Source organism: Neolamprologus multifasciatus, chromosome 8 (genome assembly GCF_963576455.1).
Source record: "Neolamprologus multifasciatus chromosome 8, fNeoMul1.2, whole genome shotgun sequence".
Lineage (NCBI taxonomy): Eukaryota > Metazoa > Chordata > Actinopteri > Cichliformes > Cichlidae > Neolamprologus > Neolamprologus multifasciatus.
Genome location: NC_140446.1, coordinates 1373783 through 1387500, shown reverse-complemented (window position 1 = coordinate 1387500; position 13718 = coordinate 1373783). Strand labels below are relative to the sequence as shown.

Sequence of the window (13718 nt, the reverse complement as noted above, 5' to 3'; positions counted from 1 at the left end):
TGCCTCTTCCTCCACTGAGCCATGTGGGACAGCCCGTCTCCGTCTGCAGCCGAAAAATCAAACAAGAGTCAACACTGACCGGAGACGTGGCGCTGTGGTCACCGGTGAAGCTTTTGAGCCCTGCACAGATCCCGCTGCTCGCACTGACGCGACGTGCAGATCACCATGACAACCAGTAAGGATTTAACTCCAAACAGAGGATGATTGTTTTTGTAGGGCATCCTGAAAGCTTGCATCACTCTGGTTCCCTTTACAATACTTTTTAAATGATGCCAGCACTAAGCCACGCCCCCAGCATGATGATCCCAAGTGTCCAGCAGCTGTTAGCAAACTGGTCTCTGAGAAAACCTTCAGTCAGTTAAACTGGTGAATTTTATGCTGCAGAATAAAACATATAAAGTCTAAACTACACATCTGAGTTCACTTTGCAGTCTCAGCTGAATTTTGTTGTCTTGCTGTTAGCATCTTTTGGCTAAACCACAGCCCCGCAGGCCGAGGGGTAGGTGTGGCAGCAATTTTTCACACCAGCCTATTAATCAACCAAAGACCCAGACAGACTTTTAATTCATTTAAAAGCCTGATGCTTAGCCTCGTCCACCCCAGCTGTAAAACTCAGAAACCAGTCTTACTTATCATCTATCGTCCACCTGGGCCTTACACAGAGTTTCTGTCTGATTTCTCAGACTTTATATCTAATTTAGTTCGGAGCTCAGATAAAATAATTATTGTGGGTGATTTTAATATCCATGTTGATGCTAAAAATGACAGCCTCAACATGGCATTTAATCTGTTATTAGACTCAATTGGTTTCTCTCAAAATGTAAAAGAACCCACCCACCACTTTAATCACACTCTAGATCTTGTTTTAACATATGGCATAGAAACTGAACATTTAACAGTGTTTCCTGAAAACCCTCTCCTGTCTGATCATTTCCTGATAACATTTACATTTACAATAATTGATTACACAGCAGTGGAGAGAAGACTTTATCAAAGTAGATGTCTTTCTGAAAGCGCTGTAACTAAGTTTAAGAATATAATCCACCCACTGTTATCATCTTCAATTCCCTGTACCAACACAGAGCAGAGCAGCTATTATTATTATTATTATTATTATTAGCTATACTAATGCTTCAATCTTAAATAGGATCAACCTATCTCTAATAATCGGCTATGTTAAACCTTTACTCAAAAAGCATCTCTAGACCCAGCAGTCTTAGCTAATTATAGGCCAATCTCCAACCTTCCTTTCATATCAAACATCCTTGAAAGAGTAGTTGTCAAACAGCTAACAGATCATCTGCAGAGGAATGGTTTATTTGAAGAGTTTCAGTCAGGTTTCAGAGCTCATATAATATCATATTTATCTAATAGACTCCAATCTTCACACACTGAGGTTAATTATGGAGTTCCACAGGGTTCAGTGCTAGGACCAATTCTGTTTACATTATACATGCTTCCCTTAGGCAGCATCATTAGAAGACATAGCATACATTTACACTGCTATGCAGATGACACCCAGCTCTACACTCACCTCACTCACTCTGTGTTAACAGACCTCTCTGCATTGAATCATATCTGTTATTAACCTCTGTCTCTCTTCCACAGCATGTCTTTTATCCTGTCTTCCTTCTCTCACCCCAACCAATCACAGCAGATGGCCCCGCCCCTCCCTGAGCCTGGTTCTGCTGGAGGTTTCTTCCTGTTAAAAGGGAGTTTTTCCTTCCCACTGTCACCAAAGCGCTTTCTCATAGGGGGTCATATGATTGTTGGGTTTTTCTCTGTATGTATTATTGTAGGGTCTACCTTACAATATAAAGCACCTTGAGGTGACTTTTGATGTGATTTGGTGCTGTGTAAATAAAATTTAACTTTATGTCCTTACTGGGATCCATCATTTCACTTTACAGGTATCAGTGATATCTGCACATGTTCAGACGTACCGCTGTGCAGAGAGCCATCCTCTGGGAAGTCTGCGTCCAGCATGAGATCATCATCAGCCAGATCGCACGAGTCCAGGTTGTTCAGGATGTCCTGAAAGACAGCGTACGACAGAGACACGCGGTCTTTAATAAGCCGACTCCAAGAAAACACACCGAGCTAAACTCAATGAGCAGAAAATGTTTCAGGAACTTCTAACGTCGGCGTGCAGACAGCGAACGAGAGCATCCAGAGCTGGAAATACAAATGCTCCTTTCCATGGAGCACCACACAGGAAAGATGAGAGTACGGATCCACTCAGTGAAGTGTTGTTTAGGTCCAAACCTATCCCGACTGAACAGTTACAGCTTCCTGTCGTTTATTTTGGAGAAGAAACCTTAAAAGGAGATAAAGACAGAACACCGAGACGTCTCCGTTTTCTTATCTTGTAAATAAAGAAAAGTTTTTGGAAATCTGTACCCTGCTTCCCTGATTTCCTTTCCTCAAACCCAAACTCAGCAGATTCTGCTGTTAGTGTTAGCTCACATCATTGGGTCACCTGTTACTGCAGCTGGTTGACGACAACAACACGTCCACTCACAAATCCACGCAGCTCCAAAACTAAAGAGCTTCATGCAGCAGAGCCATGAGGAAGTCTGGGTAAACAAAACTGTTAGCTTCAAGAAACGGTGCATCACTTTAAAACAAAGAAACGTTCGCTGTCTGACTGCTGTCGAAGCTCTGAGGATAAATATCTATAACTAATCAATCATATCTATCAGTTAAACCTGAACAGTAGGTTTTACCTTGTATGTCACTGGACATCTGCAGGCTACAGGTTAAGGATCAGCTTTGAGCTCCGTTCATTCACTGTAGGACACATGCTGACCGTGTTTTTAAAGTTATTCTGAAAAAATAAACGAGCGTCATCAGAAAACAGCAGCAGACTATCATTCTATCGTCCAGGACAGCGGTCGGAAAACTTGATAGCATCTCGATATTTGTGTGTTAGAGGAAAAAGAACATTTATTGAATAATTCTCTATTTGATTCTAGTTTTGCACAAGGTGATCAGACAAAGAGCCGTGCTGCACAGACCGCCGACCTCGAAGAAACACAAAGACCAAAGAAAATTCATTTCCTCCCTGTGACGAAGCAGCTCCAGCACGAAGGCCGACAAAAGGCACAGACCGTCTGTGCAAGAGTTCGAAGGCTGCTTCATGCAGAAGCATCTGCCTGCATGTGCTCAGCCTTCCCGATGACACATGCAGTTAGCCTGTATGACACAGAGGCTCCTCCATCACGCCCGTGAAGATGATCTGCAGCGATAACCACAGCAAAAGTTACAGGACTCGTTTTTAGTCAAACGGCTTCAAACTGTGTCAGAGGTGAAAACTCGCCAACACTAATGTCTTAACAGAGTTAAAGTTTTTCACAAGCAAACATCAAAATTCATCCTTGAAGAAGACGAGGACGAAGAGTCAGAGTTTACCTACGGTTTGTTTTTCTGCCTCGAAAAGCTCCGTCACACCTGAGTGACCCGAGAGGAAAATAACACACGCACGCACGCACGCACGCGCACACGCACACACACACACACACTGGTGGCTGAGAGCAGTCATCCACATCAACGCACCGCCTCCTAATCTCCTCCTGCTCCTTCATCTCTTCCCTCCTCTTTGTCATCTTCACTTCTTCCTCTCCTACTTCCATCCTGTCACTCTACCTTCCTCCTCTTGCCCTTCTTCCCTTCTTCTCCTTCTCTCTCCTTCTTCTGCCCACATCATTCACAAAAACACGTATCAGCGAGAAACTAAATCACTGATTTAGACTTCAGGATATTTCATAGAGCTGTGAGCACAGAAGCTGTAACGTCGTTACACTTGAAACAATCATTTAAACGCTAACGAGTCCATGACAGGAGAACACAACATGTGTATGTACTGATTTTATAATCAATAAATCATGAGAAGGTTCAACCTAAAAGATGTAATAACAAGCACTGCCCTCTACAGGAGGAAACAGGAAGAACATGAAGAAGATGCCCTCTGACATCACAGTGACATCAAAAGGCCGACGTCAGCATGTTGTAATAAAAACATCAGAAAACTGAAACACGTTGCTGAGCGCTCTGCTTGCTCTCGTTTCCGTATTAATCCAGCCTAAACAGGAAGCAACTTCTTATCTGCCAATTCCGTTTATGGCTTTTATTGTGGAATAAAAAGTGGTTAAAAATTTTAACATGGTCTTTAATCAGTGGTTGTTGATCAATGGTCATGAGAATTTGCATAATTATGATTAAGGAACTGACCTCACAGCCCAGTGTTCCTTCAGTGGGCTGATTCAGTCATTTAATAATATTATTATTATTATTATTATTATTATTATTATTATTAGTTTCAGTCATTATGCAAATGTCCTGTTTATAAGAAACCTGCAGTCAGCTGAGATTGAAGAAGTCACCTGGATGATGACGAAACGTTTCTCCCACAAAACGCTACGTCCAGATGAACAGAATCAACTTTTGGAGAGTTAAAAATTTTAGTTTTGTTTCATAACATTTCTTAAACTCTCCTCGTGCCACGCCCCCTCTGATCATCGCTCGGGTCGCTGAACTGATGAAAACACAGAAACCTCGTCGTTGTCCTGACCCGTCTGTTAAAACAAACAGAGCAAAGCTTTCCCCTGAGACAACACTGACCCCTGGTGGTCGGGTCAAACATTTCTAATGATAATTTCAGTTTCACATCCGCCAACAAACAGAAGACAATCAGGTTAAAGCTTAAAGACGAGAAAGGCTTGAGCCATCAGTCCAGAGCTCGTTAATGTCCTCACATCATTAAGACCCTCAGCTCACTGCGATCAATCACTCGTTAGGCCCACGGCTCATTAACGCAGAGGGCACATTGAGACGGGGAGCTCATTAACAGCCTCTCAGCATCATTCAGGATGGAGATTAACTTTACAGAGCGGACATCCTGCCTCACAGCGTACATGAAGCCACGGCTCGAAGCAGTTTAACACATCTGAATCCCTTTGACTGTTGTCAGCTTTGTGTAACACCACCCAGATGCTCACTTCATGTCTGATAAGAAACATTAGTCGTTTATGGCAGCTGTAGCTCACAGTAAACACTCTGATGCTAACGAAGTGCAATTTATTAACCTGCAACCAGCAGAATGACCGGGTGGCGTTTAAGCCGCACAGATACAGGATGTTTAAACTGATTTCCTGTTTCCTGTGCCAGTTTATTTATTTATTTCAGCTGGTTGTTGTGTTTTCATCAGGGAGGTTGCAGAGTGCCCTCTGGTGGACAAATTATGCAACATCCGCACTGATAACATGGTCGTTTCATTTATTGGCTGTTATACAAGCTGACACCGACACATACACGTGTAACCGTTACAGTCCATAATGCCGATAAACCAGTCGGACTTTAGCAGAGATGCTCTTAAAACTGGAAAACCGTGAGAAAAATGGGAGCTTCCAGCTTCTCTCATCATCTCATGAACATCAGTGTCTGTAAAGTTTCAGTGGACACTGGAAGCTGGAGACAAACTTTACTGAAAAAATGTCTGATGTTGTTCAAAAATAGAAAGGATGCATGAGGAAGGTCAAGAGAGAGAGATGCTGAACATTGAACGTATCACTAAGGAGTAAAAAATAAACTCCTGACCACAAATACAGAAACCGCAGCTTCATTTAAGGGAGTATAAACAGTGAGGGAACCTTTAACATCCCTTCAACTGTAGAAGAAGAATCAGAAGAAGAAGAAAGGTTGAGTGAGGACGAGACTAAAGAGGAGTACAAAGAATAAAAGGAACAACAACAACATGATGTAATGAAGAAGTAAAGAGAAATTATAGAAGAGAAATGAAAAAAGAGCAGAACAAGAAGAAGAACAGGACATCTGATCTGCCTTGAGTGTAATTCACAGAGTGGACACAAGAGGGAGCCAGAGGACTTCCTGCAGACTTAGATGAGCTGATGAAACCTGGAGCTGAAACGTGACACGAGCGTTCATCGTGAGATTAAAAATGTCTGATTTTCAGTTTGACTCTGACTAAACTTTGGACATTTCAAATCAATGAAATCAAAACATACGATCAGTCTGAGTGAAGCTGCTTTTTGAGCTCCACTGAGAGGCCTCAAGCTCAGACTTTAAAAAACTTTGTGCTAATCTGACACGTGACTCCGTCACGATGAAGCGTCTCCATTGTGCCGTCTCTGTGGAAGCAAAGCTCAGCCGCAGCTTTCTGAATGAAGTGGAGCAGCACAGCAGACGCCTCCTGAATGTTAAACGCTCCTCTTTGTCATTTCTCTGCTGCGCTGCCACGAAATCATCCAAACTACAAACTAGCCTGCAGGAAGTGTGTGAGGTGCAGGTTTGTCCTTACGATGCTGTTGAGGTCGGAGTCGAAGCTCCCGATGTGGTGGGTGGTGTTGCTGCTGGTGTGAATGGACGCGGTTGTGGCGACGCCCCCCAGGGGCTCCAGACCCTCCTCGTCCCACATGTAGGTGCCCCCGGACCCACAGCTGTCGGAGGGGGACAGGTCCAGGGACGAGCCGCCCTGCAGAGGGGACGGACATGTTTGATTCAGACCACGTGGAGTTTTTCAGCTTTTATTAAACGTTCACGACTGCAGATAAGAGCAGGACAGACGTCCTCCTCTGTCTTTCCCAACAGCGTCCCGCCTCGCCCGGCTTTCAGGGACAGAAACCACGTCTACCTGCCTGTTAACTGTCCATGTGTGGGGCTGCTTTCACCTGCTGCAGCTGAGCTGTGAGTCAGGTATGACTCAAAGATTATGTCATGTTTCTGGAAATGGGTTTAAGGTTTGACAAATGGAGGAAACTGTGACAATTTAAGAGGCGAAATATCTGAAGTAGGTCTATGAGGTGAGGCTGAAGGCAGGGTGAGGCCAAGCAGCATCCTGCTGTGCTGATATCAACGCCTGCAGTTCCTCTAATGTCCACTAGAGGCTGACTCAGTGTTAAAGCTCTACAGCAGAAACAAACCTGCTGACGGCCTCATACAGAAACTCTTCATATCAACTGTTTTCACAACCTTTTAAAACTGTATTAACCCTTTAAAACCTACCATAAAACCATATATATATATATATATATATATAAATAAAATACCAAAAAAGTTGCACAAAATAGTTTCCCACCACAGGAAATTTATTTTGAGTGTCTTCATAGTTTTATTTTTGAAATACACCAATTTTTATACACTGCAGGAAAAACGAAAATAAATATTATAATGCAAATTTGCAAAAAAGCAGCATATGCATCAAAATAAACTATTTCCAGCAGTGCAATATGAGTCCTAAGCATCCCAGAAACCACACAGAAAGTCATAAAGTCAAAGATAACTTTTAAAAACACCAGTATAGGCTCATGAGGCCCTGATGGTGAAAAAAAACTACATTTCCGCGAAAATGACATCACTTCCGGTTTTGGGCAGGTCATGGCGGACATGCAAAAGTTCGCGCTGACGTCTATTCTAACGTAGGAAGTGTTATGAACAGCTGATTGGATCGGCAAAGCGTGTTTCTGGAATATTATGTTTTTGTTGCTGCAAGTGCTTTTTATGCAGTTTTTGCAAAACTATATGTGGAAGGAAACTGTGACCGAGGACAAGCTGATGGCATAAGATGTAAGTACAACTCCTCCGGTTTCATATGCAAAAAAAATTATTGCGCTAGCTCACGTGGTTGCAGAGCTACCGGGGTTTAAAAATAGTTACGCAAAACAGAGCGTGCTGCTCTGACCGGCTTTAAAGGGTTAAGGCTTAAAGTCTGCATTATTAGGGGCGTGGCCTCTTTGACTGACAGGCGGCTGTAGCTGCTAGCTGTCTGCTAGCTTCACCTCAGCTAACTGGAGTCCCTGAACTGGACCTCCGGACTGTGTTTGTGTTGTTAGACTCTATTTTTTCATACAAATGAAGCAGCCTACTGGCTTTTATTGATTTCTCTAATTAAAAAACAAATTCTGGCAAATGTAACAGGAAGTGTTGGCCCAAAACTACAAGAAATATGGCCGCTAGCACAGGCTAAGCCACAGCATTAGCTGCTGCTGTGGGTAGTGAGGTGGCGAGCTGTCATCAGTCAGCACTGATAGTTCCTTCTGATTGGTGGATAGAAAGTTCTTCGTATGGGTTTAATGGCGGTACCTGCTCGTGGTAGTCCGGCTGACTGGACCGTCTCCGGCGGGAGATTCGGGTCAGCTGATGGTCTCCTCGTTCACCTGAACACAAGCAGCATTATTTTTTTAAGCAGTCGACACTTTTTCTCCTCCCACCTGCTCCTCATGAAACTCACCTGTGAATCTCACGCCGCTCCAGTCGATACCATCATCCAGAAAACACAGCCCGGTCGCCTTGGTGACACAATTAGCGACCACCTTGTCATCATCAAACCTGGCGCACGATTGGTCGAGCCCGGAGTCGTCTTCCTCATTTTTGGAGGAGAGCAGCAGGATGCCGATGCCTCCGTTTCCTGCAAACAGCAGACGAGCGTCGCCGTGAAGTCGGATATTATTCTAATTTACTGACATCTGCATAAAATAAGAAATCTGATCTCACCGAGGTTGTCGAAGTCGTCCATGTACTCCTGACTGGTGTCGTTTCTATCCAGAGAGGAGGCGGAAGACAGGGACATGTCCTCCAGCGTCTCCCCTAAAATCGACACCTCTCCCTGGGATGCAGGCTCTGCCGGCAGCTCGTCCGGAGCCTCTGGGCTGTTTTCTGTCGTCGAAGGCGTCTCCACAGAGTCCTTCCGTCTGCTCAGTCCTTGGACGTCTACACACTGATTGGCCGTCGTCGCTCGCAGTGGGCGGGACTGCTTGATAAGTGTTGGGCGTGACATCTTGTAGCTGATGCCACTGGGCCTGGAGGTGGGGCCCAGGCTGGGTAGGAGTGGTTTCTTTAAGGCAGACGGAGGCAGGAGGGAGGGGACCCCTGACCTCGCTGAAGCAGCAGAACCAACACTGGCTCCGCCTCTACCTGCCTGGCTGCTAACAGGTGGTTTCAGCAGGCTGCCTTTAGGTGGAGCCCTGCTGGTGGAGGGGGACTGAGAGAGGGACGAGGAGGAGGCGGAGGAAGGGGTGAGGGTGGGGGAGGGCTGCCGTCGGACCTGGGTGAGGCTCCGTGAGCGAAAGCGATCGTCTTCCGTGAGCCGGACGGAGACCGCGGAGCCGAGGCTGTCGCTGGAGTACGAGCGGTTGGCTGGACTCTTCTTCTGGAACGGGGAACCAGCTCGAGATCCAGGACCAGAACCGCCGGCGCGAGAGAGGAAACTCTGAGGCCGTCTCAGAGAGCTGCTGGGTCCGGGCCGCGGTTTGGGCCCCGAAACGCCGTTCAGGGCGTGTTTGGCGCCGTTGGTCGGCCCTGATGGACTCAGTTTGTTGGATCTGATTTTGGAAGCAGGAAGCGTGCCGGGGCTGGACTGTGGAGACGGCGATGATGATGATGGCACAGGCTGGCCAAAGCCACGCCCCTTTTCCACAGAGGCTGCTTTTTTGGCGTCACGCTGGGAGTAAAACTGCTGGACGCTGCTGCGATTCCGCCCGCCATTCCCCCGGCTCCACGCCCTCTCCCCATCACTGCCGCCGTCCACCATCAATCCAGTTTCTTTCCTCAATTTCACAGAAATCGAACTCGGCACTCGGATAAATCCATTCTGTTTAGCCGAGGACGGGGGCGCCGTTAGGGCGCCGTTGCCCCCTGATGGTCCAGGGTGGTGGTAGAACCCGTTGGTGAGGCGGGTGCCGGCGCTGGCAGCAGCAGCAGCGCTGGTGCTGACAGCGGCGGTGGCGGCGGGAGCCGTCTGAGATCTGGGCCGAGAACCAAACTTGGGCAACCTAGAGACCATGGTGGGCATGGCGGGAGGGTCGACGAGATGAGGGGCTGACATCAAACCCCGCCCACTTCACCATGGAGACACAGAGTCAGAGGATCTGGACAGAAGACAGGAAAAGAGGATGTTAAAGGTCACAACCTCAGAAACGTCAACTGAAAACTATTCCTCTAAAACTCTAAGTGATGAAATTTGATTTAAATTAAAAAATGTTTTAAATTGTTTTCCAAAGAAAAACAAAAAAGACAAATTTCAGCAGCGATGTTTGGACACGTGGAGTCAGACGAGTCCTGCGAGGTTCCCTCGGGTAGCTTCACGTGCACTTTGCAGCTTATTCTGTGTGACGTTTGTGTTTCAGTGCAGACAGACAGGCTGCAGCTTTGTTATCACGCAAAGCAAGAACCAGTTCAGAGAACGCTTCCATTTAGAGCTACGAAGGACCTTTACTGGAAAACCTTTCAAACGCCCGTTTGCTGCGGTTTCTCTGAACCACAACAAACAGCCGAACCAGCTCTCAGCGTCTGCAGACGCTCCTCACTGAGCAGAGCTGCAGGATCAGAAGAGGACAAAGCTGCAGCAGCCTGGGAGACTTTGGTGAGCTCACTGGTATAAAAAAAGGCTGGTAGCCCACAGTGGGTGATCACATGATCACGCCGATGGTAAAGGAAAGCCCGCCTCCATGAGGTCACCATATTCAGTTTACCATAAAGAGAAAACTTTTCTCCTGGTTTAAAGAAAGTTTCCGAGGAAGAATCACTGCAGAAGGTTCAGGGATTGAACTTTACAGGCTCGAGTGACACTGTGGAGCTGTGCTGTGGAACTTTATTCATAAAGCACATTTAATAACAACAAAATGTTGGCCAAAGTGCTGCACAAAGATTTAAAACAAGTAAAAAATTACACAGTAAGAAATAAGATCAATAACAAATACGTGGAAACAGATGACTGGGTGGATAGATGGTTACTCTCATGCGGTGTTGAAAGCCAATCAGTAAAAATGTTTTAAGATACTGGGACTGTGCTGTGGGACAGCAGAGCTGTCAGACTGCAGGTTTGAACGGCGACGTTACAGGAAAACGTCTCTGAGCCTCGTTGTGGGTTCAGTCCTGATGGAGGTGAGATGGATGGACGCATGTTTACTCCAAACGTGTATTTTTAGCCTCCCCCCCCCCTCCTGGCCCCCGCTGAGCCCTCAGATATGTTGGTATTCATAACACCAACCGTTCCCTCTGACTCTCCAGAAACAGTCGCTGAAAGCGGTCGTCTGAGTTCCTGCTGGTCGCTCTGCTCCACAGCAGCTACGTGATAGGCTGCTTTTATAGCATTAGCATTGTTAGCTTGACATGACACCCTCTGTGACGCGCATGCAGAAACATGGAGCTGCACGTGTGTCGTGCACTGACAGCGTGAAGATAAACCAGCGTCCAAAACTTGTTTTTTTGCAAACAATTCAGTTTCTGAAATCTGCAGAGCTCAGTTTGTGATCCTTATTTTTGAATACATGTTTCCACCTGCAAAGCTCGCTGTATTAGAAATAAAAGCTGTTTTTTTCAAACAAAGTGAAAAATGGATTTAACTGTAGATACATGTTAGTGCTGCAGGACTTAAATGAACAACTCCTTGTTGTGTTTTCATTCATGTTTTGAGGCCATAACAAACTGTTATTACTGTCAGTCACCTGCAGTACCTTCTCAGTCCATCAGGGGTCCCCGGCCTACACTTTGGGAATCCCAGGTTTAGTCCTTGATGTGATTCCGACTCTCTGAATAAACGTGGATAGAACAATACACGAGCTAAGTTTAAGAGTATTAATCTGAAGTTTGCTTGCTAACAAACATGTTGGCAGGTTTTAAATCACAGTCAGCGTCGCTGCATCCACAGCTGAGCCCAGACTGAACCTGCTGAACAAAGACAAGTTTCATTCATTTTGGTGATGATGCATGCTGCAAATATCCAGAAGTTTCTCAGCACCAATGACGTCAGGTACCCCGATGAAATATAATGAAGGTGTGAAGCCGATAGGCCCCGCCCTCCTGCAGAGAGCCGAGCTGCGGCGTCTGCACAAAAACTAAATTACAGCCCTGAGGGAGCGGAAAAACCCAGAGAGGAGCAGCTTTGACTCCTGCCAGAGATTAACAGCTGAAACATGTGGCAGCTGATCGCTCTGCAGCTTCAGCGCCGCCGGCTCGTGTGTGTGTGTGTGTGTGTGTGTTTGGGCTGGTGTGGAGATAATGCTTAAATGCACTCCGCCCCTAATAAAAACAGCCTGCTGTTCCTGCACACAGACACACATTAATGGTATGCCACATCCATCTCACACACACACACACACACACACACAGGTAAGACTGCATGCAAATCCAGAGGCCGGGAAGCTGCAGGGAAACAAACCTGCGACCTGCTGCAGCGTGCAGTCGTGCAGCAGGTCGCAGGTTTGTGTGTCTCTGGTTGCAGAAGTTCATAAAACCACAGCGACAAGAGTTCAGTATACATAACTCAAATGTGTCAACACACACACACACACACACACACACACACACACACACACACACACACGAGTGCATGTGAGTAATTCCCACACACACAGACATGTGACCACAGGGTGTAGCCTCACTGATTCCTGCATCTTAATTAAGTTTAGGAGACTCTCGTTTCAACTGGAAAGGAATGCAGAGCAAACACCGAGTCAGCACTCGGAGCTCAGGAACGTCACGGTTTTAGATGCTGCAAACAGACGGCAGCAGCTCAAATAATCAAACAAATTATTTATATAGATGAAAAAGTTTAAAAGTGGCTGAACTCTGCTGCAGGCTCTGGATCAGCTGAGCGTGGGACGAGAGGCAGTGGATCACATGGTTACAAGTGACTGAACTTTCAAAATAAAAGTCAGAGTGACTGTGTACTCCTAGACAAGAAAATAAAACGTAAATAAAACATCATCACAAATGTGTTGATCAAATTAAAGAAGCAGCAGCAGCTAAATTACTCTTTAAAATCGATGAAAACTTTGGAAGGAGACGATTCTCTTCACATCACACCGTCAGGACCCACACACCTGTTCCTGAGCCCACAGAGCCTCCATCACATGCTGGTGTTGGACTGTGAGTGACCTCCAAACACTCCTGATCCATCAGTTTATAAGTATCACTGACTCTACATTAGTGTGCATTATAATCACTCAAATATCCTGATAGATCTGAGCTGTTAGATTTGCCCTCTTGGTCTTCAACGACACTTTTTACTGGGATAAATAAAGACGCATCAAAGTCACTTTGCACACTGTCACAAGGAAACGACTCGATCTCCTTGGCGAGACACGTTGGACAGATCACAGACCGACGAGTCGTTTACAGCCAGTTACTCTGGCGTCAGAGCGAAGCCTCCCTCTCACGTTGTGCTGATGCTAAAACCAGAACCGTCCCTCCGAGCTCGACTCAACTGAGCATCACGAGCTTTTCTGGAGGCCTGAAATCAAACAGCTGATGTGTTTATCGAGGAGCGAGGTAGGTAAGGCGAGACCGCTGAGGAGCTTGTGACTTCAGCTTGAGAGCCACAGAAAGGCCGGAGCGGCCAGCTGCTGGATCATCTGCACGGCCCGAAGGCTCGCCGCGCTTTAGGCCTCGCCGCCACGTGCTTCACTCACAGTAACAACATTATTCAGCATCAAGTCTCACCTCTAAACTGAGAACATGTTTGCTATCACTGATGTGAATAAAGAGATGCTGCAGAAAGCTGACTCACAGCTTCCCATCAAAAACTCACAGCTGGACGTCACCGTCACTGTGGCCAGAGAGCAAACCGCCTCAGGCTCACAGTGAGGGGCGCCATCGTGTATCCGTTTACTTCATCTGTATAGTACTGCATTTATGAGACACTCTTATTTTTATCTACAGAATAGGGCTGCCACAAACAATTATTTTGATAGTCGACTAGTCAC

The 13718-nt window shown here is 46.1% G+C and overlaps 1 protein-coding gene across 6 annotated transcripts in view; it reads right to left on the bottom strand.

The window, feature by feature from the left end:
- LOC146512082 (serine-rich coiled-coil domain-containing protein 2-like) overlaps positions 1–13718 on the bottom strand; it is a 48336-nt gene that overhangs the window by 20174 nt on the left and 14444 nt on the right. For all 6 annotated transcript variants that reach the window (XM_085169817.1, XM_085169819.1, XM_085169820.1 and 3 more), the window contains exons 2-7: positions 8509–9881; positions 8246–8422; positions 8098–8171; positions 6317–6490; positions 1944–2034; positions 1–43 (exon numbers count right to left, since the gene is read on the bottom strand). The exon at positions 1–43 is cut by the window's left edge and continues 42 nt beyond it. In XM_085169817.1, coding sequence (XP_085025943.1) covers positions 1–43; positions 1944–2034; positions 6317–6490; positions 8098–8171; positions 8246–8422; positions 8509–9838 — 1889 coding nt within the window. In that variant the 5' untranslated portion in view covers positions 9839–9881. The remainder of the gene's footprint in view (positions 44–1943; positions 2035–6316; positions 6491–8097; positions 8172–8245; positions 8423–8508; positions 9882–13718) is intronic.